At 39.2% G+C, this 25,478-nt stretch overlaps 1 protein-coding gene across 1 annotated transcript in view; it reads left to right on the top strand.

The window, feature by feature from the left end:
- The window catches only part of EPB41L4A (erythrocyte membrane protein band 4.1 like 4A), a 134,344-nt gene that overhangs the window by 72,600 nt on the left and 36,266 nt on the right, over window positions 1-25,478 (top strand). Inside the window, exons 7-13 of the mRNA XM_010563454.1 lie at window positions 4,642-4,729; window positions 6,866-6,954; window positions 7,337-7,400; window positions 17,382-17,473; window positions 18,422-18,499; window positions 19,977-19,982; window positions 22,360-22,483. Of these exons, the coding sequence (XP_010561756.1) occupies window positions 4,642-4,729; window positions 6,866-6,954; window positions 7,337-7,400; window positions 17,382-17,473; window positions 18,422-18,499; window positions 19,977-19,982; window positions 22,360-22,483 (541 nt within the window). The remainder of the gene's footprint in view (window positions 1-4,641; window positions 4,730-6,865; window positions 6,955-7,336; window positions 7,401-17,381; window positions 17,474-18,421; window positions 18,500-19,976; window positions 19,983-22,359; window positions 22,484-25,478) is intronic.

The following is a 25,478-nucleotide window of genomic DNA, read 5'->3' as shown; positions in this document are numbered from 1 at the left end:
ACAATCACCTTGGACACAAAACATGTGAGTTGTACTATCATTGACATTCTGGATAATCTCTGCCTGACAGTGGATCCCAAGATGCTGCTTTGGGAGTCAGCTGATTTTCTGTCAGACTGCAATTTGTGCATACAATGCTTTCCTTTGATTACTTGTCAATGGAGTGGTAAGCAAAACTGCAATAGGGGCAACCAGGAGATGGACTGGGGTGCCCAACAGATAAGCAGAACAAGATAAGAACTAGTAACCTCTGGCCCCATCGGTTCTGTCAGTGCTTGAGAGGGGAGCAACAGCAGCAACATAGAGAGGAGAAACATAGCAATCTCTTAGGGAAGTTGGAGCAAGGAACATGATCTCCAGTAAAGAAGGCAGAGAGAAAGTGATGTTGTGTGAATATAGCTGAAATACTAGATGCATTTGCAGCAGCTGTGTAAGTAGTCTTCTTAAAGAGGAGGTTTAACTCTACACTGTCTCTAAGCGTACAAAATATAAAAAGATCCCCAGCAATTCAGAGCCACTTTTTCTCCCACTTACTCATTTTTAGAAATGGCCTTCTATGTATGAAATACTTTCAGTGAGATTAGTTTTAGACTGAAGTACTCTTGGTGTATGAGTAACAGAGGCCAAACTGCCAGTCACTGTGTGAAAGCACTGCAAGTCAGAGATTGGCTTCCTGACTTGCTGTTCCAAATATTAGACCACAGTGCCTTCAAAAATGCAAAAAGTGAAATTGGTTTTGAAAATAAAACATATGCCAGAAGTTCAACTGTACATAAAGCCAAAATAAACATTTACTTGCTTATCTCCAAGTTCAGTTCCTGGTAAGTGTAAAGAAGCTTGTTCTGACAAATCCAAGTTAGGTGCAATTGTGATATAACCATTTATTAAGATGAGAGCAGTAAGAAACATTTTATGAGTATGTTCATCATACCCTTTGTCAAAGTAATGTAGAGATAATCAGAGCTAGCCATCTTGTATGTAGATCTAGATTTCTTGATTCTCTTGCTATAATTAAGCCACAGTCTGGATGAAGGTTAAGTAATTTCTTGCCTGTAGTTTTGCACGTTAGTGTTATTTGTGCCTTGTTTAATGAAAATAGGTATTAACTCAGAGACACTGCTGTTCTTGAAAAGTTCTCCTGTAATTGGAGTCTGTGCCAGTTGCCACATTGACCTGAGCTTTCTCTTGCAGGGAAGAGGGTCTGTTGTTCAATAATTATTTCTGTGTGGTTACCTGACTGCCTTACAGTAATTGATGCATTATGGAGAACTACAGGTCCTTTTATGAAGTATCTTCTGTTCCAGAGATTGGAAACTGAGTCACAGAGAGTTAGTTTGGTTCAGCATCACAGATGTTGTGTTTGAGAAATGAAACTTGAGATGAATTGTTATGTACCAGGTCACCGATACTAAGCAACCTTCATTCCTCTCAAGTTTCTGTAGTCATTAGTGTAGTAAATCAGATTAAGACCCATTTGCCTCCAAAAGTTTATAATCTTGAAGATGAAATTCAGAAGCTGGGAGAACAGTGGTTGCGAAGAGGAGTGATAACTGTCTTAACACTGACTCTATTGTTTTTATATGCTTATTGATCTAGACCTCTGATACTATTGCTGCTTGGCTGCAGTTAGTTATCAGGGATTTAGCAGCATCAGAAAAGAGAGTGAAAATTAAGGTGTGCCCCTTGCTACTTCAGCCTGTCATCATCAGCTCTGCCAGCATTGACTTCTGCACAGGTGACAGCGGTCTCTTTAGTTAAGAAATTTGAAGCTAGAATGGCCAAGGGTATATCCCAAATTATCTCACCTGCCGGAGACATTTTAGGGACAGGTTTCTGATATGGTTTGGAAGAACTTCTTTATCTTTCCTGGAGCCCAGCGTGGAAGCATGGGGTTTTTTTGCACAACAGCTGTGGCACTGCATGTGCCTGCTAGTTATGGCCAGATGAACTGGTTTCGGTTGCGGGTTATCTCTCCGTTTTTTACACGGCACAATAGCTATTCAGGTAGTCACTCAGGATGCAGTTTTTGGACCAAGTTTCTAAATCAAGTACGGTGAGGGAAGTCACAGGTGGGAGCAGTTTCTGACTGCATCACGTCTCTGCAGTCTGCCTGCTGTGATTGTTGTCCCATCTGTAAACCAGATTGGCAATCCCAAGGTCACATAGCAGGGTGAGGTGACCTTATGTTGTCATGCACATCTGGACGACCAAGCAGTGGCTTCAGGGCTTGCACGTGAGGAAGCAGACACTCTGGTGCTGGAGGAGGGATACGATCCCTCAGTGCAAATGGGAGAGCTTGTATTGGCCCTCTGACATTGCCTGTTCCACACTGCAGCAGATCTGGGACTAACTGATACTTGGCAAGTCAGCTATTTGTGTATTTTGAATCGGTATTACATGCTGTCATTGGGGCATGGGGAAAGCTAAAATGCCCCTGATAGCTTTGAGAGTAGCTTTCAATGTTGTTTAGGGCCATCAGTGGCACTCAGGTGCTCTTTTTCCATCTGAATGAGCGGAGCAGGCTGTTACATTGCCTTCACTGTCATTACCAATTGCAAAGACTGTTTCAGTTTTAGGTTGTATTCTCAGGTTGTATGATGCTGAGGAGAGTTTGTGTTTTCATACACGGTAAAGATGAAACACTTACCCGTTGTAGTGGTGGGAATTGTTTCAGTCCCTGACATTCCCCCCTCCCCTTCACATTCTGTCTTCTCCATCTGTGTTTGGGACGACTTCTTCCTCTGCCTTCTATCTGCTTCTTTCAGAAGATCCAGCTCACATTTTTGCTTTCTTTAATATTTTTGAAAATACACTTTCTTATAAATTATTTATTATTGTGAAAATACTTATACATGTGCACGCTCTTATTTGATGTATGAGCCTTTTGGTACTTTCAGAGACAGGTGAGAATAGGGGGATAAGCACATTGGCATTTTTCTAAGTATGGTCAGTAAGCGGTATTTAAATTGGTGTTGGATTCTAGCACTAATTTGGTAATGGTGTAATCCACTTTGCTCAGGACTGATATTTAGCCTGCCTGGAAACTCAGTAAGACAGTACTGCTCCAGTGAACATTTTGCTTACATTTCTGAGACCTACCAACAAGATTTAAAAAAATCAAGCTGTGGAGTAAATTTTTATAGCACAAGCGGATAAAAGACGTCAGACGTGACAATGCTGATGTGCTGAATACCCAGCGTTCTCCATATGGAGATGAATCACAGATCTTCTGGGAAATCCAGCTCTTGAAGAAAGGGGTTTGTCTTACAAGCTTCAGGTCTGCTGCTTTTCCAGGAGTCCTTGGAAAGAAAGACTAACACCTGAAGCAGTATCAATGCTGCTACATGGATGAGATGGGCTGAAGCTGCCCATCTCCCAGATACAAAGAAGGTATTTTAAATACCTATAGTATTGCGTTCATGCTAGCACTGCTGTTTCACGTCTTTCACATTAGATGTGTTTTTTACCTCATTGGGCATAAACAAAGTTGGGAAAACCTGGAAGGTAGCTGCTAGGCTGTAGAGAATGGGGAGACAAGAAGGGAGAATGTGCATATTGCAGGACTTATCCAGGTCTTGAGTCAAAATGTTGAGCTCCGCTTCACACCTTGAATTTGAAAGGTAGCAAATGCAGTGAAGTATTTCCCCAAGAGACCAATCACAGCGTGAAGCAGCAGGTGCATCTTTTTGAGTTGGTATTTTCACAAGATGTGCTGTACTTTCCCAGTAACAGTCCAGTAGCTTTCACAGAAGTATTAAAAAGGAGCGAAGATGAAAATGCAGCTTCAATTATTTCAGGCTTGCAACAGAGTGTCTTGCTGTTCTATCAATGGCAGTTATTAAGGGAAGAACAAATTAAACTCTGAGGATAAGTCTGTTGAAGGCTTTGAATTTATTTAGTCATTTTGTTCTTTTTGAAAATAAATTCTTCATCAGTGATGTCAAATATTTTCCTAGTAGCCAGTTTTTTCCCCCACCAGTTTTCCCCTATTGTTTCCTACCAGCATGCAGCTGATGGTAGTTTTTAACTGATGAATTGATACTTGCAGATAGTAAGGCAAGCTAGATCTTTGAAACTGGTAATCTCATGAGACAGACTCCAAACTTTGTTCTTACAGTGGCAGACTTGGGTATTACCAGTTGGTGGGACTTCCTGTAGGCAAGATTTTATGAATAAAGGAATATTTTATCTGAAATCATGAACCCTGCTTTCAGAAATCCTTTGTAGCTTCAGCACTGCTATGGGGAAATAGTACCCCAGTCAATCATTCCATTCCTGCTTTATTAATAATCATGTTGTTATTGGAAAAAAAATATTTTGCATATTCAACCCTAAAAATTGAATGTCTCAAGTATGTTTGTGACAGCGGGGAAAAGATTAGCCACTGTACTAGGTGTACATTGTATATACCGTAGCATATATATGTAATGGGATCTTGCAGCAGAGAGTTTAGTAAAAGTTTATGCCTACTGTCCAGTCTTACTTGGAGCGAGCAGAAGTACAATGCTGAAAGGATAATGACAGTCTAAACAAATGTTAGGAAGGGTTGCATACCTGTCCAGCAGACTGTATGTATTAATATGATCTATTTCAATATGTTGACTGAAAGTGCAAAGTTCTTACACAGAATTTTGTTTACAGGGGTCAAGTTCCCGCTGAGGCAGAAGTGAACTACTTAGGGGTGGCCAAATCCCTGGAAATGTATGGAGTGGATCTCCATCCTGTTTATGTAAGTGTTCTTTAAATATTTTAAACTTGGTAACAATGAAAAAAAATTCTTGTGGTAGTATCAGGGAGAAAATTTATATAGTTTAGTTGCCACAGAATAACTTGAAAGGAAACACTGTACTTAAGAAATGCAAAGGAAAGACATATTTACAGACTGAGGCAATTCAGTCATTCATACATACAGAAGCCTAATGGTTTTCAGATGAAAGGCTGTGATTGTATTACACCTATAAAAGACAAATCAGTTATACTCTGGAAAAAACAGTTCAGATAAATAAGAATTAATTAGTGCAAGTGTCAGGAGAGATGGAAGAGGGTTATGACCTTTATCTTTGACACAAGAATTTGCACGTTATTCTTGTGTAAATAACATCAAGTGTGTCCTGAAACCTCTTCAATACCATTGCAAAAACTAGGGTAAGGTAGCAGCAGCATGTCTGGCCTTTTTCAGGATTCTTTGTGAAGGTTTTGCTAAAGATCCAGAGTACATTTCCAGCTTTTACTCTGCTGTATCATGTAGCATTGCAAGTTGTCTATATTGCCTCAGCAAAACCCTCCACTTCTTTTGTAAAACAGCGTGTATGTTGGGATTGGATCCAAGTCATCACCTGGAGGCTATGTGCTCCTGGTGGAAACATCATTCTATCTTGTTTGAATAATTGCACTTGTGGCAGGTTTTTTGAATAAAAGAAAATCAGAAGTTCAAATGGGGAGTTGTAATGTGGATAGTTCACTGAGTTAGATGTCAGTACTTTGTAAAATTACTTGAAAGAAAATAAAGAAATCAAGATACTACCAGAAGATTAAGTATGTATTTCCTGCTGAAAATTGTGTAGCCCACAATATGAATTATTTTTTAATGTACTCTGTGGCTTAATTGTATTCATATCCCATGCTGTGTGCCCCTCCCACACATAGAAAGCTGGGGGAGTTACTGGAACAAGATTTAACATGATCCAACAAAATCGTGTTAAATTAGCAGAGCCTGGAAATTTTTTTTTTCTCGTCGCTTGCTTTTGCTGTGCAATGAGATCTCTGCCTGGGTAATGAGGGGTGAGTTGTAATATGTCCAAGTCTAACTCATGAATATCATTTTTTCTATTTATATTGCAACAGCATCAGAAGCCCTCATTTGAGACTGAAGCTGCACACGTGAAGAGATGTAGTTCTTTTCCTAGCTTGGTCATACTAAAAGTAAACTTGCCTTTAGCAGTTAGCTCACTGAGGAGCACAAGCAGAGCTCGCCAGGAGTGCTTGAGCTTTCTCACATCAGTAGTTGTGCAGAAGGACACTTTCTACAGTCTGTCTGTCGCACAGTTGGTATTTTTTGTGGTTCATGCTCTGCTAGTTTAGAGCTTGCAGGGCTCTTCCTCATTGCCTCAAGTAGGCAGATGAACAAGTGTTGGCAGCTGACTTTCTTTTAACCTCATGCACTGAGGTTTGCACTATTTCAAGCTTAGGGTGCATCTGATTTTGGTTACTGACCATAAAATGGGGAGGCGGGGGCCTTCTGCCACTCAGCGCCAGGGTTTTCACCCTGTTCTCTCTGGACACGGTTTGCGACTTGCATACTGACCTCAGGAATAGTTTCTTTTGGAGGAGATGATGCATGAGGCTGTTCCTTGTGTGTTGCTACCCATTCTGAACAAAAGCATGGTCCGTATCCCTCAGAGGAGCTACTTCACTTGGTAGCAGTATGCAGGTGACACTATTTTAGCAGGGAGAAGGCAGCTGTGAGGTTATATTATAGTAGAATAGGCCAGAAAATCAGCTGAAAGTTAGGATGTCTGTTGCATTCATGTCTGAATAAAGAGTTTAGTTTCTGAGTTTTGGCCATTTGCCAAATAGCTGAAAGTAATTCCTTAAAAAAAAAAAAAAAGTTATTTTTGTTTTTCACCATGACTTGTGGAATCTCCTATTCTTTCCCTTACTGCCATTCTTTCTTGCCTGTTTGCCTCTATGCCTACAAGTTCCCATACAGGAGTTTTCATCAGTAGATCAAGTACTATTTTCCCATTTGCACAGGGAGTGAAACTATATGTTCAAGTCAGTCATCAGGCAGACTTCCTCACTAGACCTCACTGCTAAAGTGATACAACTTGCAACTGTATGGATGACATACATTTTTATTTTCCAGGGTGAAAACAAATCTGAGTATTTTTTAGGATTAACACCCATAGGAGTTGTTGTCTACAAGAATAAAAAACAAGTAGGAAAATATTTCTGGTATGTATAATTTAAATATGCAGTCTCTGCTAAAACAGTAACAATGTTGTATGGAAATGTATCATTGTGATATCTATTTGAAAGGTTAACTGTATCAATAAAAGAAAGTATACTTGGAATTCTTAATCTTTGTCTACATTATATAGATTTTTAATACTTTGATAAACCAATTATTGAAAAAAAATAGTTCACCCTTACCATATTCATGCTGAAATGTTTAAATACTGCTAATTTTCTGTTGATATCTGGTGCATACCTGAAAATAAAATTACCTATTAATTTCTTTTTGTCTTTGTATGTGAATATATACAACTTTATATTTTATTATGCATGAAATTAAAGACTCATGAAATTCTGTCTGTCTTTTTTTCCAATATTACAGGCCTAGAATTACAAAAGTTCATTTCAAGGAAACACAGTTTGAACTCAGAGTCCTGGGAAAAGATGTAAGTTTTTATTTAAGCCTGAAAGAAAAAAAAAAGTAATCTCAGGTCTAATGAAGTGGGAAATTTTGTGGGTCCATCAAAGTCTAATTTATTTTATTGAAACTTACTGCAAGAAACCATCAAAGTGAAATTAATTTTATTGATAGTTACTGCAAGAAAACCACCTTATCCTCAAGTGTAGTATGTTCCTCATGGTGCTTGCAGTTTTGTTAGAGAAAGAAGAGGAAGAAAGGTTTTGTGTCTGCATTTTGCAGGCAAGGGGAGGGAACTTCACCAGAACAGTACGGAGATAGGAGTTTTATAACAAACTTTTATCATTTTATATCATGCTTTGTAAATTAGAGTAGACTGCTTCTGCAGTGCCTTGTTTATGGTGTTACATAGTGCTTTTAAACTAGGCTAAGTGTACAAAGAGGGCTAATATTAACCAAAATGTGGATGGCAGAAAACTCAGAAAGCTATTAGGTACAAGTCATTTTGTAGCTTGGAAACAGAAGCAGCCATGTAATATAGCTTGAAACCCATTTGTCAGAGTTTAACTTCATCATTGTGCTGTTAGACCATTTGAGAGAAAACAATGTTGGTTCCAGTGGAGCAAGGATAGCAGGTTGATAGCAAGTGAAGAAGTTTTAAGATAGAGTGAGTGGAAAAAAGAGAAAGATATTTATCACCTATGAAGCATGTGACGCAGGGGAGGGAGGAGGAGAGTGTTGAGGATGTAGAGAAAATTATGAAGTGTAATAAAACAAATAGTTGCAGTCAGTCTGTGTTGTTTGATATCTGGTTGAGTTATAAGTTTAGTCTGCTGAGTTATTTTTTGAAAATACTTTGTCGGTCTCTTTGGAATATCAGGACTGAAAGTTTATAGTTTTGAAGAAGTACTAACCTGCTGGAAGTATTCCCCTTTACTGATTATTTATGTATCTTAATTCATCTATGCAGTGGTTGTTAGTCTCATCCATGATTTTTCCATGAGGCCATTTGGTATGTTTGGTACGTTCTGGGAAATGTAAGTGTACACCTCACCGGTTGTCTTGCTTCTGTTATGGACAGCATTTCTTGGGCCTCTGCAGACTTATTGGCAAGTTTTGCATTTGTTACTTCCAAGTGGTTTGTTTCTGTTTGGTGTGGTGATCCATGGGAAGTTTATTTCTGATGGTGTGTTTGTTGAAACTGGAGAGTTGTTTGAAGGCTGGAGGGGAGGCTGGGAAAACTTTTCTCAATGTTTCATGTGAAGGGTGAATGCCTGTTCATGTATAAACAAGTCCGAGTTTGACTTAGAGTGAATTGCATTGAAGTGATGCTGTAGTTTCTGTTTGATGCCACTTATGTATAGTTTTTATACGAACCATGTGGAATTGCAAAGGTTTAACATGCTAAGCAGAAAACCTGGAAGCTTTGGAAAACATGCTTAAGTTGAGACTGTGAATGTTGACAGCTGGTGAACACTTACTATTGTGATTATAAGGCAAACACTTTGACAGCACTTGGTAATTTCAAGTCTCGACAAGAACTTTTAGGAAATTGTTCAAGAGAACAGTAAGTACAAGGGTGTGTACCAGCATTAAAATATCCTTTTGCAACTAATACTCATTTGAAGCGTTTCTACAGTGCTTCATATCCTAACAAGATCAGGAAAGGCCAAAATGGCCCAGAAGAATCTTCCTCTCCCTTTTTTTTTTAAAACATTCTGGTGGTGTTACTTTGTACAAAATTACGTGTTGGAATAAGTAAACAGTAGCCTTAGTCTCTGGATTAAAGCTGTCATGACAATTTATGCTGTTCTGCACCCAGAGGAGGAAAAGCTCGTCAGTGTATTTGTACAACTATATGTTCCAATACTCCTTGAAAACTTAATTCACTAATTTCTTTTATTCCTCTGTTTTTTGGAATAAATGCTATCTCTTTGTCCTTCCGTGTGGGACGTGAGTTTGCGGTATATGATAGGAGAGTAAACATGCCATTTTTACTTTATCCTGCCTCCTGGGATATCACTTTACAGCCCAGGGAATTAATAATTTCCATGTTTCAGATGTGGTATACCAAGTCTGGAATGTGTTACGGGTTTGCAGTTAGTTGGAGAGAATGCTGGAAAAGATTCAGGAAGAGAAGAAATAATGGAGACTTTCCCATGTCTTAGATGGAGCTTTATGGCATATAACTAAGGAGTTAACATCACGTAGTAAGAAGAGCAAATTATTTCTGAGTATATTGAGTGCTTTGTGTGAATCATGTTTTCCATACTGTAGTGAAAACTCTGTGCAGGCTGGATTTTAGTTCGTGTTTCCACACACTAGCTACCTTTACTCACACTGATGGGCACCTCTCATGGGTATGTATACCTGCTCGTCAAGAGGAAGCTGGTGGTGCTTTGAGTACTAATGAAGTGTTGCTCTTCCCTTGCGCGGGGTTACTTGTGGTAGCGTCTTTGTTCTCCCTTTCAATAAATTTGTCTGAGATTTTTTCAAACCTACCAAAAGAACTTGAATGTGTACTTCCCACTAAAGGGGTGGTGGTGGACATCCTGATGTCCTTGACAGATGGCAGACATGGCAGTCTAAATGGACAGGTCCATGTCCTTAGGCTACCTAAAAAATACGCTGTGGGTGCCTGTGTCGCCCGTATTTATGGCTGCTGAGTTGTTTACATCGTTTCATTTTTCATAAACTTGATGATTTACTGAGCAGAAGATATTTATGCTTACTGTCTTACAATGATGTGCTTCACCTTTCCTGTTTTGTAGTGTAATCTCTTGTACTTCTTCATATCTCTTCCATGAGAACATTTACTGTATATTTAACTTCTTTATATTTTCCTGCATGCCTGTTGCTATTGTGTGCAAGCACGACCATCGGTATTTTGGTTTTATCTTTCACTACTTTGTTTGTATTATATGTTTTCTCCCAAAGGTTACTGCAGTCGCCCCTTCATAAACAAAATACTGCCCTTAATATTTGGCCATCCGTGACTTATCTGACATATGAGACTGATGACCTGGACCAGCTGACAGGAACTCATTTTCAGTGGTGTTAATCATTGAATCGGGATTTCATTGTCCCTCAAGTGGACCCATGCTGTGAATTCTGAGCTAGAACATGTTAGGCTTTCTGTGATGAAACCTCTAGGTATCAGCATGAAATTAGCAACCCTTCCCCTGTGAGGACTGCACAGAAGGGTTCCCTGAACAACACAAAGAATTTTTGAAGATGAGAAAAGTGTATTTTCATGCAGTTTCCTTTAAGAAAACCGAGAGATCCATCTGATGCCTGTGCACAGTTCCTGGTAGCATAGATGTCTGTTGAGCAACCTTGCTGGAAACAATCCAGCAATACAGGTGGCTGCCAAAGGCCTCCCCCCGCCCCTGCCCCGATAACAGCAAAACGGAGCCTAATCACAATGGATGCACTGTGTGCAAATGGGTCATCAGAGGGGCGCACAGCGCACCTCCTGTGCTTCCCCCATGTGAGAAACACGGCTTGCTTCCTAGATTTCTCTCTCAACTAAGGACATGAAATAAAATAGAGAAAAACATGCTTTGATAGATTGTGTAGGCTGGGAACGTAAATGTAATAATATGCAGGAGTGAGAGATGTGGAGCATTTTTGCCTGTAGGTACCAAGTACTTCTTTGCTGTTCCCCGCAACCCCATGCTGTTTTCTGTAAGAGTGCCTTTTACTTCAGTTGCACTGTGTCTGAACATGCAAGTGAATGATTTCACTCCTTCGCAGAGTTTATGCAAAGCTTCTGTACTTGTTACTTTTCGTGTTTCTTTTACCAACCCAGAATGTGTTGAGTGTGTGAAACACTCGTGTTCATTATTTTTTGTTGTAAGGGGAGGGTCTTTTGGAAGTCTGAAATTTTTGTTTTGATGGGTTTTGAAATTTGGGTTCTTTCAAGTCAGAACAAACCCCCAAACTGTGCAGTTAAAAGTGATTTACACATTTTCAAGACATGCCGTCCTCTGCAGTCTTGCTTAGTCATATGAAGAGGCCCAGCTCAGCTGAATTCATAAGGTGAAGTTGGTAAAGGCTGTTTTTAAGAGCAATAGCAAGCACTGATTCATGCTAGAGGAACTTCAGGGCAATTCCAGAGCACATAATGCTCCCCATTCTGGTGGCTGAAGCTTGTCTAAATACAAGATTTTTGTGTTCTTTTAAACAGGCTCAGAAAACCCTGGAAATATGCTTATTTCTTAAAGTCTGCTTTTTGTAAGTCTCAGAAGTCTGAAAAGTGATTACATTAATAAGGGGGTTCAGCTGTACCCTTTCTTGCCCTGTCACTTGCTATATTCCATGTTGAGTTACAAGTTCTAGGCAGGAACTTCTAACTTGATTTATTCCTCTCACAGCTTCTTGGGAAGATTGAACAGGGTTTGAAGAGATGTTCCTCCCATTCTAAAGTCCAATTTAGCTTAGATTTCAGTTCTAGACAAAAATAGCATTCTGATCTTTATTATGGTTTAAGAATTACAAATTACTTTTGTATCATTTGCATTTGCACCCACTTAAGCCAGAGTGGTAGCAGAGGGTGGAGGTGAGCAAGCACAGCGATGTTAGTCCACCATAGAGAACTGTTTTGGCTTGTTTTCGCGGTTGGGGGTTTTCTTGGCTTTTCTTAACCACTTTCTAAGCCATCTTAGAAAGATTGTAAGATTGGTTCAAGGCTTGATAGCAAAATCTTCAGTAATGAACATTCTTGAAGGAGAACTAGGATTAAAATTCCTGCGTAAACTTGAATTCATTGCCACTAAGGTGTTACTGTCAGCTTTTTTTTGTAAGTTCTTCTTTAGTCTTTTTTTTGATTGGTATAATATGAGGCTGAGATATGTTTGTTTCAATCCTGACATGCTTTATGCAAACTGGCACAGCATTATTAATTCCCGACTTGTATAATGTTCTTAAAGATTGACCTTGTGTAACCAGTAATAATACGTTGTCTGTTACATAAGCTATGATTGGTATGCATTGTGTAAATATATAAAGACAAAATATTTCCTATTGGAGTTAACAATTGATAGTGTCCAGGTGTGTGCCTAACCTGGCAAAGAATAATGTTGGGAAGCAGTAGCTTCAGAGCTAGTGTTAGTATTTCTGTTACATGTGCGTGCATGTGTATTACATGTACATACAATGCGCTCTGTAATGCGGCAAGATCCCTCCTTATGCTATATTAATATTCAGTGCAACTAGGAGGAGTGGTGTGTGTGCGTGATGGCAGGGTTCCTGCTGTGGGTTTGGGTTTGGGTTTTTCTTCTTCCTTTTCTGAGCCTGGATTGGCGGGAACCAATATGTGTCTTGTCATAAAGTATAGCAGCTAAAGCCTGCTCTGAATCGTAGGTTTTCAAAACGTTTTTGATCTGTGGATGGGTGCAGCGCTCCACGGGACGGGTGCAAGCCTGCTGTCATCAGCCCTCTTACCTCTGGAGTAATCCATGAACTTCACAAACAAGGGATCTGCGGGTCCCCAGAGGGAAGAACTGTCGTTTTGAGCGTGTGTCTTCTCTTCCAGGCGGACTTGAGCTTGCCCTACCCGGGCACTGAGCTAGCTGGGCGCAGAGCAGCTCAGAGCTCGAAAGCTGCGTAGTCATGCTGGCGCGGCAGAGCAAGCTGGGGTCTGTTGGCAAAGGGCAGCGTGGGCACTCCTGAACCGGTGTGTCAGCTCTGGCAGCTCCCAAGGTGTTTTGTGGTGAGGTAGAGCAATGACCCCTCTGACTGGTCTCCTTTGAAGGTGTTAGTAACACGCTTTCAGTCTTTCAGTCAAGTGGTGGTGGGGGCTGTGGTGGGGGGCTGTACCAGTCGCCAGCGGTTTCGTGGAGATCTCAAAGGCCCTGCCACATCAGTCTTCAGGCTGATTTGAGAGGCACCATAAAACAGATAAGGGCTGTGGCTACATGTTTGAGTGCCTGTCTATTTATAAGCTCGTAGTATAGGCAAGCTGTCTGCACCCCTCTGCTAGTCTCTCTCTCCTCCCGTGGGTAAAAATGGTGGTGAGGCTATGGCAGTGTGAGCCTTAGGGTGTTTTGGAGACTGCAGGACGAGCTTTCAAAGCATTTAAAAGGGGAGGAGTATTTTACGTTCGCCCTCGTGGTTTTTCAGTGCCTTGCCTTCTTCAGGATTAGGAGAAGGTAGGCAAACAGCTCAAGAACTAGATACTGCCGCCAGGGCTTATGCCCGTCCTTTTTCAGGCCCTGGCCGTGTCGTCCTGCCCCCTCCCGTGCTGGTGCAAGTCACAGACGTGATCCAAAATCACCATACAAAAATAAGTGGTTTTCTGCTTGTTCGGTGAGCGCAGCTGGCTTCCTGAAGGAGCAGACAAACACCAAAGCTGGTTCAAAGGAGAGGAGAGGTCTTCAGACTGTGCAGATGACCAGGACTCCTCTGGAAGCAGTGAGCCTTCAGGGTTTACGATGCCTCACCTTTAGTACACCGGGTGCTTTGAAAGCGATAGGATGAGTAGCAGGGAGTAGCTTGTGAGGCACCAAACAACATTGAATGAGTTTGGAATTGTCATTTCCTATAAATCATTAGTAAAAGTACAATAGGTCTTTGTTTCTTTTGGTTCAGATATATGAGAGTAATAAGAAAAACCCCAGCTAACTCTCACTACCTGTAAGAAATTACAGTTGTTCAAGATGCTAAAAATAATGCCTGTTTTTAGAAGTGAAAGTTCATGGTGTTAATAGGTAAGGTCATCCTTGCTTTACCTGTACAAATCAATTTATTCCCTTAGGGGAGAAAGATTAAACCTGGAAGATATTACTGCCTCCAGTACTGCTTAATTTTTATATATCCATTTATAAATTGTGAGGGTAATCACAGTACTCTTGCAAGCCTTAAATAGTGTTAAAAAGGAAATAGAGGAAGTCCTAAACCTAGATGTGCTGAATGCAGTGTCATATTGGACTTGGTTACGGTGAGTTACTGAATCCTTTGCAGAAAAGGTGAAAAATGGTGAAAGAATTATGAATTGTCTCCTCTGTGTTGGTGAAAGACCTTGGAGGTGAATGTTTTAGGCTTTCTTTCTCTCTTTTCAGTAAAATTTAACTTGCTATTTGACTTACTACAAGCGTCTATTCTGAGGCAATAGTTTCCAGATGCGCTTTTCCTTCAGATTCAAATAAATAAATCTCAGTGTGTTATCAGAAAGCTTGCTGGTCCATTCCCAGATTTTTACGCAGTTGTTTAACTTTCCAGATCTGAATTCAGTAACTTAATAGAGTGGATCTATAGGGCTATGCTCTTTTTTCCTGAGTGCCTTCGATTATTGCATACTAAGTATAGATGTTTCAGTATGTAGTTAATCATTAAAATTGTTTTCTTACCAGCTGAGATGAGCTTTCTTTCACCTTAGAAAATAATGCCTTCAAATGATGGAATCAGTAATGTTTGCTGGTCAGATGTTTCAATCATACAGCAATGTAGCTATACTGTCCCTCTTTTAGTCGCTGATTTTCCTGAGTTATGCGCCCTTTGTTCTGTATATGGGAAAATTCTAAAACTTTAACTTAAAAAAAAGAAGAAAAAATAGACAAGTAGAACCTTTCCCCTGATGGGAGTCTTTCCCTGAATTCCAGTGGCATTTGAACTGTGCTAATAATAAGATATGGCAGAAATACCTTATTTTAAAAAGTCTCTTTACAAAAACCCCAAACACCCTGGCTTCTCTCCGCCCCTCCCTTCCCCCAACCCACAAACTCTCTTCTCCAAGATTATGTAATTAAATAAGTCTAAGTGCAGCAGAGGATTTTTTGCCTAAAAGTAAAATTTAGGAGTGGATGAAGGAGCAAGATCCTGCATATTAAAAGTGAGTCATTGAGTTCTTTCCTAACAAGTTAAATTGACTCATCATATTGCATAAAGTTTGCAATACCACAGGCCTGATCTGATATTATTCTTTAAAAGTGCACTGGTGACTATAGTTGTGTGGGTTTATATGAAATCACATCAGATGACAGGCTGATCTAGAAATTGTAATGTAAATTAAATCATAAAATCTGAAGCTACTTTTCTGTTATGTGTAAAATAAGGAAATGAAAAGTACCCCTTGACATGTCTTCTTTAAAAATGTAAAAATGCAGTATGATCTTTCAGTGAGCAGACTCTTGTTTCTGGTTGCCAGAGAAGAAAGAGCAATATGGTTACTTCTGAAAATTCTAGTATAAATAGATATTTCTTCTTGACAATCCTCAGGATTCTCGAGGAAGCTTTTTTTTCAGGTTTTTAAGTTTCTGGTTTTACTTTTTATAAATTAAACTTATTTTTGCTCCAAGTTAAACCCCTTGTGAATCCTGCAGAGAGATGAAGATACCTATCAAGCCTGAAATTGTATTTTAAGGAACTGTAGGAATATATTTATGGAACTAATCTATTATATAATCATCTTATGCTCTGAATAGCAATCTCAGATAAATCCTAATTTTCAGCATTCTCAGTGGCTGTATGTCTTACTGTACTCCCCTTTCTTGCTGTGATGTCCTGGAGAGGAAAACGTGCTTTTGAGAGAAAACTAGACCAGCCATTAAACTAACTAAAATAGTGCATGGGAGAAAGAAAGCTCATGTGTATGTCTCAGGTTTGTGGGTTTTTTTTTCTTTTCTTTTCTTTTTTTTTTTTTTTTTTTTGGGTCCGGGAATGAAATCTCAATTATTCTAACCACAGGTGCAAAGTTCTGTCATTTTTACTGTTACTTGTTTCAAGGTGGAGAAAAGGCTGCTTGAGCAGGTAACTTGTGATTTTGTGAGGCTGCCTGACAGCTGTTAATAGAGATATAATTGGCTTTTGTTAAAGGTGAAATTTTGAATTCTAGGGAACATACTGAGTTAGTTCACAGTTTGCAAGGTGCTTGCAGGTCACCATACCTCATTAAATGAAGAGTGGGAGAAACTTGGGAGAACTCTTTACCTACATGTGCATGGCACTGCAGAAGTATAACTAACGCAAGGGCATCTATTTCCTAAAATCAGCTGCCAAAAGTGGTATGAATCATAGCACCTTTGTAATTCACATATCAGGGAAATGGTTTTAGGGTTCAGTTTTGTTACAGATGCTATCATACCGTGCTAAGGATTCACACTGAAGTCAGTGGGACTACTCATTCTTTGTGTAAATCAGGTACAAAACTGAGCACTTAAGTTTACTGAGTGACAGATATATGGAAGTGTACTTTATGTGAACATATTTGAATGTTTAACTTGTTGGAAACAAGCAGTGTGATGTGTCTGTTGCTTCTTCTTGTCTGTTGGAAGTGTATTATAGTTTGTATATGTCTGACTTCTCTTTCATCTCTCCCTGCCTTTTTCTCATATGTCTACTGTGCTGACTGCCAATTTCCAGTGATTAGGTTTTAAGCTTTGAGTGTTCTTTTTAGCTGTCTTCCTTAAGAGATTTTAATGTGGATTTTATGGCTTTTACCTTCAACCTTTTTTCCAGTATTTTGAATTATTCTGAAGTTGGCTAATTTTTTTTTTTCTTTTAAATCTTTCCTTCCTCTCATCTTTTTTATTTCCAGTCTTACCTTGGTTCTTCTCTATAGGTATGTTTTGTGCATTTTCACTCTGTGTTGTTATTTCATGTTAGTTATCACAAATCTTGTGTTTCTTTCACATCTGAGGTGCAGTTTCAGAAAACATCAGAAACATACTATTTGAAAAAACTTTGTGGTTTTTAATTAGGAAAAAAGCTGATAATCTACAAACAAAAATGAAGGAACAGAAGTGTTTCAGTAATATCCTTTTGTGTCTGTTTTTCAGTATCTAAGGAATTGATTATTTAAATAATTATTTACAGGCAATGAGAAACCAGAAAGAAAACCTCTTTTAAATGAAGAATTCTACAGTATTATAGAACCTGCTTTTCTTCATACTGATACTTTTTCTTATGTGCATTTATATGAGATGGTTGGTTCTTGTCTTCAGTAAATGAAGATTCACTTCACTGGCAGAATCTCTCATAACAAGATTGATTTGTCTTGTTTTGTTTTCAGTGCAATGAAACTTCCTTCTTTTTTGAAGCACGTAACAAGATCACATGCAAACATCTCTGGAAATGCTGTGTAGAACATCATACATTTTTCAGGTGAGTGATGCAGAAGTTGTGGCTTTTTTACCAAGAGGAGGGAGACTATATTGACTTAAGAACCTTGTTATACCTACAGAGTGGTGTAATACAGGCTTGCTGCCTGGAAACATGTTTGCACTGTTGGTTATAGAATGCTCTTAAAAGCTGATGCCTTCCCTTTTCTTACAAAATCTGAAACCATAAATTTGAAATTGGGTAGTTTGGTGGTTTCGTTTGTCTTAGAATTCTTTTTGAAACAGTATCTCAGGTTGCATAAAGTAGGCTTTAATAGAAGTATCTACAAATGTATATGGCAGGATTTAAGCTGCCATACACATTTTTACATATTTAACCAACAAATATTCTGTAGCAGCATTGACTTGAGTGAGGCCTTTGGGTATCAAACATCACTATTTCCTACAATGCACAGAAATTTTGGTTTTTTTTAATAGAAAGACTCATTGAATTTCCATAATGTTTCGCTTAGTTATTGAAGTGTATAAAATGTTTTCAATATTACACATCTCAAAACACTTGCTTTTACTGTTGCAAAAACACTAACAGAAATGTGTAAGCGTGTCTAGCTAGGAACTTATTGATGGGATGCTTGGGGCTGGCTTTAGCAGTGCTGTAAATGAGTAACCTCAGAATCCCTCCTGAAGTCTCATTACTGTGATGTTTTTGTCTGGTACTGTGAAATATTAAGTAAAAGGCTGCTGTTACCAGCACTTTACAGCAGACCCTGAAATAAAGAGGTGTATAGTCAAAAGAAGAGGTCATAAACATGTGGCTTTGTGGAGCTCTCAACCCCATAAGAGCCTGCCTGCAGGCAGGGATGAAGAGGAGCTAGGAAAAAATTGTTTTTTTGGAACCTAAAGTTTACATTTTTCTTTTCTTGGGAAGGGGGCTGTAATTGAGACCTATCTATGTAACTTACTCTGTTGTTTTATTTTTCAAACTACATAGAGTGCCAGAGAATGAATCAAACTCTCTGTCAAGAAAATTCAGCAAGTTTGGATCCATAGGTTATAAACATCGGTACAGGTGAATTTATTTCATTGTTTAAACTTCAGTTAATTCCTTCTTCATGCCTTCTTTTCTCCTCTTTTCTTCCAATGAAAGAAAAACCCCACCCAGACTGTGACTCAGAGCAGTTCTGCTGACAAAGCACGAATCAGGGCCATTTTAACAGACTCCCCTTGGGAGTCTGGCAGTTTCAGGACAAATGTGAGTTACTTCTCATTCTCCAGATCCCCAGAGTTGGCTAGGGCCTGCTTGTAGCCCGTAGTGAAAGTGACAGCAGCCTTGGCAATGCTTTTAAGTGAAAATCTCCTTGTAAGTCCTGAAATTATGTTCATGTCCTAGGGGTTTTTTCCCAGCAACTGGGGAATACCAAAATGAGGAGGCATGTTGGCTGCCGCCTTTCTTCTGGGTCTTAGCAAAGGGTTGGTGCAAAGGGGTGTATGAAGTCTGTAACTGTGATGCCCTTCTTTGCAGCTGCAGTTGAGCTATGGCAAGGGCTCTTGATCCAAATGGTTATGTCTAATCCTGTGGCAGTACTGCTGTGCAGTGCTATTGACTTAAGAATAAAAATGAGGGCAGATCTGAAGGGAATTGGGGGTATCTTTTCTGACTGGAATAGCTGGCAAAATTTGATCAGCATTCAAGGCTGCAAGCCTTGAAAGATACAGTAAACTTCAGACTAAGCCCGTATAGGGAACACTTGGTCTCAATTCTAGCCTGTGTTAACTAAGCAGACAGTGTGACATAAAGGGCAGTTAATATTGTGATATAGAGGAAAATGTGGCAGGGAGGGTGGGTTTAAGATCCTCTAGCTGCTGTGCCACAAAGGACTAGCAGAATATAGGATGTAATTAAAATTGTAAGATGTCAGAAACCCAATAGTTTTTACTGAGTTTGAGACTTTATGCTTTTAAGTCTGTTGAATTACAGGGTCTTTGTCCAGTGAGTAAGGCACTTGATTTGGCAGTTGGCGACCACTATTTTAAATCTAATTCTGTCACACCGGCTGAGCAATTTTGAGCCAAATAATTTATGGTCTGATTTTTAAAATTGCTTTAAAGTTATGTATTCAGTGAACCTGAAAGGCAGGGTGGAAAGCAGCAAATCAAAACCACATCTGAAAGCCAGGCCCCTTTGTTTTTCCATTTTCATTTTCCCTGTTGGTCAAGTGGGGATAAAAATAGTTTTTCATCTTCTGTAGTTATTGTGAAGCTGCAGGGTGAAAAGGCCCTATTTACTATAATGGCAAATTCTAGAGGTTTTTTTTCATGGCCTGCAAATATACCAGGTTTGTTTAGGTTTATTTTTTACTTGTCTGTCTCTCCTTCCTGTCTGTATTTCCACCATCACTCAAGAAATACATGGATCATAATGAGTAAGGCTGATAATCATTAGTTAGACTGTTCTTTGTCAGTGCCTCTTAGGAAGACTTTTCTAAAACCAAACAAACCATAACCCCAAATTTCTCTAGCAGCTCCTGGATTGGAGCTAGTGTCAGTGGTAGGTACTAACAGCAGTATGTAATAGTAGCTCTATTACACTTGTCCTCAGTCAATCAGAATTCATAGTCAACTGTCTGTTACCCTTGGATGAAAGATCTTGCTTGTAAGGAAGGCGTTACTGATGGAGGGATGACTATGTCCATTCTGAGCCTGAGCTCATGTGGCTGAATCTGGACTGTCTCCAGGCAGGATCAGTGGTGTGTTTCTTGCCCATCTTCTCCAACATATTTCATAATAGTCCAGATTATTTGGGTTATCACATTATCTGGAATGATCCAGCTTCTCCTTACTGTCAATGATAGGGGAATGATTGTACTCCTGTTTGGGTTTTGAGTTGGATCCTGACCCACATTATCACATCTGTGAAAGTGGATAGGAGTTCAGTGGAATCCTGCCACACTACTGCAGCTGAGAGTTTCCTCTGTGGCACTGTTTCAGCAGGTTGGAGCAGGGCACTGGTGCTGGGGAGGAGACAGCTTTCTACCTACCAGGACCTTCCAATAAATTAAAAAAAACCACCATGAAGCAGTTAACTATGTTTGAGTTGTTCCTGCTAGTGGTGCAATTAAGTTCGTCTTCCTTTTTTATTAAGTTTCAAGGGTGATCTGTGATACGGCTTGCCATGTTGGGATGATGGTCATTACTGACAGCTGTGTTTATGTTAGTTTTGCCTAGAAAACATTAAAGTATATATTTTTCTTCTAGTATGAAGTGTTCCCTGTTTTGCTGCAGTGATTCTTGAGGACTCTCCCTGACCTGAGTGGATGTTCTAGTAAATGTGGATTGTGACATCTAGTTGCACCATATTGATTATACAGCGTTAATGATAGTGATGATCAATTGGTGATTGACATGTTCACTCTTTTCTTGGAATTCAGAGCAGCAGTTATAGCATTTTCATGTGCTTTGGGAATCTTCTCTTTGCTTATCCATCAGCTTTGACTTCCCTCTTTGCCTTTGGTCTCTGTTGTAGCACCAAAAGCAGTGACCGTGTTGTGTATCTATATACATCATTAGATCAAAGCAGAAACTGTAATCTCACTGTTTGACTGTGTATGTGTGGGGACCATAATATTATCCATTGGCTTTTTTTTCTTTGTTTTTTTTTTTTTTTTAAATCTTCTAGGTACTTCTTATTAGGTGGCAGACAGTTTTCAGGAAAGTATTTTCCTTGTCTTATGATCAGATGCTTTGGTTAACACCTGGAGGTGTTAGTGTAAGTGGAAGGTCTTATCCCCAGATGTTTTGTTAAAACCGCTTCTGGAATTTGCAAGACTAACATGGCTGCCAAACTTAAAAGTTGAGCGGTGTTTTCTGGCTAACTTGGGAGCAAAAAACCCATTAAACTGAGTACCAAAACCCAGCATTACTGTGATGTAATGTTAGAATTTGGGTTTTTTTATTCCTTTAATTCTTTTACAGATTTTGAGAAGATGCAGTGCTGACTATCCCTGTGGGGCTATTGTTGAAAATAAAAGCAGTATTTAGTGGAGTCTGTTTGCATAACTCGGAAAATCTACGTATGCAATGCCTGTATAGTTGCTTGGCCCTTGCTCGTATGATACCTGTTTACTTCTAAGTCATTGAACTGCAGGTGTTTAAGCAGCTGGGAGTTAATAGTAACAATTAATTCTTTTGTGTAGTAAGTTTCCAGAAGCAGACATGGAGTTCTGGGGGGGAATATGAGACCTGTTTTACATTTTTATTATGAACACTATGTTCTGCTTAGTCACGTGGAGAGGAGCCTTAAAATGAGCATCAAAGAATTTATTTAAACTTAATAAGTTATTTAAATTGAGCAATGAAGAAAAGCCTTACTGTAAACCGGAATTAGGATGACTTCTCAATTTATTGTCATTCGGGCCTGTGCTAGTGAGAGTACTTTATTACAATTAGCTTTACAGGGGATTTTCCATGCCCTTCAGGTTGTCAATCCAGATGGCAGAGAAGTAGCCCCTTACTGACTGGAACTGAAGAATGTTAAATATGAGTTTTCCTGAGGTGAAAACTTACAGAAAGAATTCAGGAAGTAATCAAATTACTTAAGAAAGTAATATGTTATAATATTAGAGGTTACAAAAGGTCACACCATCTTAGCCTATTCCTAATAAACCAGCATTTTAGTTGCTTAGTTCCTCTTGAAAATGCCAAATATAGAAGAGGTTGGCACAACCTGTTGATGATTCTGCCAGTGACTGATTCAAAACAAAAGTCAGGGTAGTGCTACTCAGCAGGACAGCCAGAGCTGGGACAAGAAGTGAATACTTAACAAAACATGCTGCCCAAACCCCACGTGTTGTTATCAGTCTAAAGATCCTCTGTTTCTTTGATCATTTTCCAAGTGTTTTCTCATGATTTTGTTGCATTTTCAAATGGCAGGACATCTTTGCAAATGACCAGAGACCCTTCTGTGCAGCTCCCGCGGCCTGAGCAGCACATTGAAAGAAGTCGCAGCAAGACTTACCCTAAAAGAACACAACAAACAGGTAAGTGCTTCTTTACTGTGCCTGTAGTCTTGGTCTTTGGTTCATTTTGTTTTCAGGAGGCAACTCAAAACTGCTGCAGTGTCCTCAAGGATCTCTCAGAATGGATTCTCTCTTTGCCTTAGGTCAGTATCTATACCTAACCTTAACTGGATCTAAAAACTCCACCTTTGTGGATAAAAGAGATGATGTGGATCAAACATGATAAAACCACATGTTTGTAGGTCTAACGTAAAGTATGAAAGGGAAGTTTGAAAATGGGCAGTGAGAATATGGTTTTTTTTCAGGAGTCCTGCCTTTTGTTAAAGAATTTTATACTTGTGTGTCTTGGTTAGTATCCCGTTGTTCCAGCTGCTTGACCCAGGGTGTCTCTCTTGTACATCCTCTTCCCAGTTCAAGGGCAGTATCCCTTTATTTTGGTATTAAGTGGAACAGAAGTTAGTGCCATGCCCTCTGCAATTTTAACATGCTTCAGATGTGTGAGCTGGAAATCTATTCTGCATGCTGAAGATGTTGGGGAAGCTGGAAGTTTTTACAGGTGTTAGAGGAAACATGTAAGATTAAGCATGGATCACAGGAGTCATGCCCTGAATAATGGATGTTTCCTGAAATTTAGTAGTAGAGGCAAAAAGCTTTTCTAATGTCAAGTTCCAGTTCTACATGTGATTATGCGTGTGTGCTTAGCTTCATCTATAACAGCAGTTATGCAGGTTTCAGTCAAACTCATGCATGGAGTTAAGCATATATATGTATGTGTGTTAGCAGCCTGAGAAAAAACTTGTCTGGGCTTTAAAATGTAAGCAAGATTTCTCTTTATCATAGGTTAGTATGGCATTATAAACTTTTGAGAGTCGTCAGTTTTAAAAAGAGAGCAGTTATATACATCTGGAAACCTCCGATGTTTATTCTGGATGCTGTCTTTTGACTCAGAAACAAAGCTGGTGTGTTCTGCCTTTTACCTACAGTGGGTCTTGAAGTGTAGTGTGATTAAAAGCGTTGCCCTTTGAAAATACAAGCAGTTTACAACAGATTTTTTTTTTAAATTTTATTTTATTTTGTTAAGTGTAAGAAGAGGAGGATTGCTTTGCTTTCTGATTATGGTATTTTTTGTTGTGTCTGCAGTTGTCAATGGCTGCCTAGGAGGACAAGAAGCTGTTCACCCTTAAACCTAGTGACTTGAACTTTTGTTCAGCTGGGCTGTCCCATTCTTAGGGTGGTAGTTCAAGATGAACAGCATTTCCCACCTCCTTAGTTCCCAGTTCAGTTGTGCAGAAAAATTGTGTGGCTATTCAGAGGTAAACTTGTCAGCTGAAACTCAGCCCTTAGTTGAAAGTGCTGTTTGCCTTAGTGCAGACAGTGAAAGTCAGTCTCTGTTGCTGCAAGGGTGTGTGTGTTTGTTGTTCTTGTTGATTTTTTTTCGGTCTCTGACTGGAATTGTGAGGGAAACTGAAACCTTCCCGTGGCCTGTTCTGCTAATGTAATGTGATGCAGAATTCGCTGGGCAATGTGTGTTTGTTGTTTTGGTGGATTTAAATACTTTGTTTTACTTTAAAATAAAAAGGCTGCTTTTTCACCATTTTACTCATACATATTTGTATAATCTGTATCACCCATCTGAGTTGCTTTGCTTTTAACTTAATTGATTACCTGTGTCTTCCAAGTGTACAGTCATTTTCCACTGAGGCAGGTGTATTACCTCCAATGGTTCTTAAGTTAAAATGTGTTTGTTTCATTTCCCACTTAAAATATGTGCTAAAGGAAGAGAGCTGTGTCATTCAAATACCATCTTTCCCTATATATGAGCATTTTTTTAACTCTATTTTTTAATTTTGTATTTGGGTATTCACAATGATAAACATCTCATACTCTTTCTCCATTTAAATAGGTTTTCAGATGCTGAAAGCAGACTAATGCTGCTTCCTCTCCTTGTGGCAGACACCATGTGACGGTCTATTGGATGTCACTAGGCTAAATCCACTCATTTTCACCTAAACTGGTTCTTGGATATAGCAAAGTCCATTTCACACAATAAATCAAGTCTGATATATTTTAAGCATCAGGTGTTTAAAAATACTAGCGCAATGTAGATTTTACTTTTACAGAATAATTTTTATCTCAGAAATGAGCCTGGTGGTGTAAACAGTTTTATGAGTTACTTAAAACTTTCCCTGACTGAAGTGTTTGAGAGAATAGTGGCATTTCTTCTTAAAATAAATATTCCTTTTGCATAATGAGATTGTGCTGATGGTTATCATTGATGGCTAGTTCTTTGTTCTTAATTTTGTGTTTCTAGCATGGTGTGATAAGATTAAATAGGCCTTGCCCAACATTTTAAACAGGGTGATTTTACTTTGCATGTATTACATATTTCTTAAGGTGTTTTCTGCCAAATGCCACTTCAGTTAGGATCCAGCCATACATGGCTTATAATTTAGCTTTTTGGCATGAAATCAGAGCTCCATTTATTCTCCCAAAACCCAATAACAACTTACAAATAGTTCTCATGCAGTAACTTCCTTCCACTTTGTCTGCATTCAGCATCTTTCCTCACCTGCTTCTTTAATTTTTCCTTAAGACTGCAAAGCTAAGTGCATGAAAGGCATACTTCCTGCAGCCAGTTCAATTAGCCATTCTGGTTTTGCTTTTTATCTGTTGGTGCCAGTAATGGGACTAGCCACAGCAGTGGTTTTGGGGGCAATTAGATGACCCAATAGCTACAAGTACATGGCTGTAGCATGTGCAGTCTGCATTGCCTCCACTGTAGAGGTGTGTGAAGTGCTAAAGCCTCTAACCTCTGGCATCTCATTAAAATGTTTTCCCATGTTCCTTCTTTTTGTATACATGTTCCGGTGTTATAAGCAGTTACATGGTATGTGGTTTTTATATTTTTTTTCTGTCACCTGAAGGTAGAGGTAGCTATCTTCTGCAGAGCTGAGCGACTAATAATATTCCTTTTTCTCACTGGTCCATTAAAGTATGCTAACATCATTAAGACTGCAGCCACTTAGTGAACTC

The sequence above is a fragment of the Haliaeetus leucocephalus genome, unplaced genomic scaffold (assembly GCF_000737465.1).
Source record: "Haliaeetus leucocephalus isolate CR32 unplaced genomic scaffold, Haliaeetus_leucocephalus-4.0 Scaffold167, whole genome shotgun sequence".
In the NCBI taxonomy this organism is placed as follows: domain Eukaryota; kingdom Metazoa; phylum Chordata; class Aves; order Accipitriformes; family Accipitridae; genus Haliaeetus; species Haliaeetus leucocephalus.
Note: the sequence above shows the minus strand (reverse complement) of the source record. Positions and strands in the feature narration are given on the sequence as shown.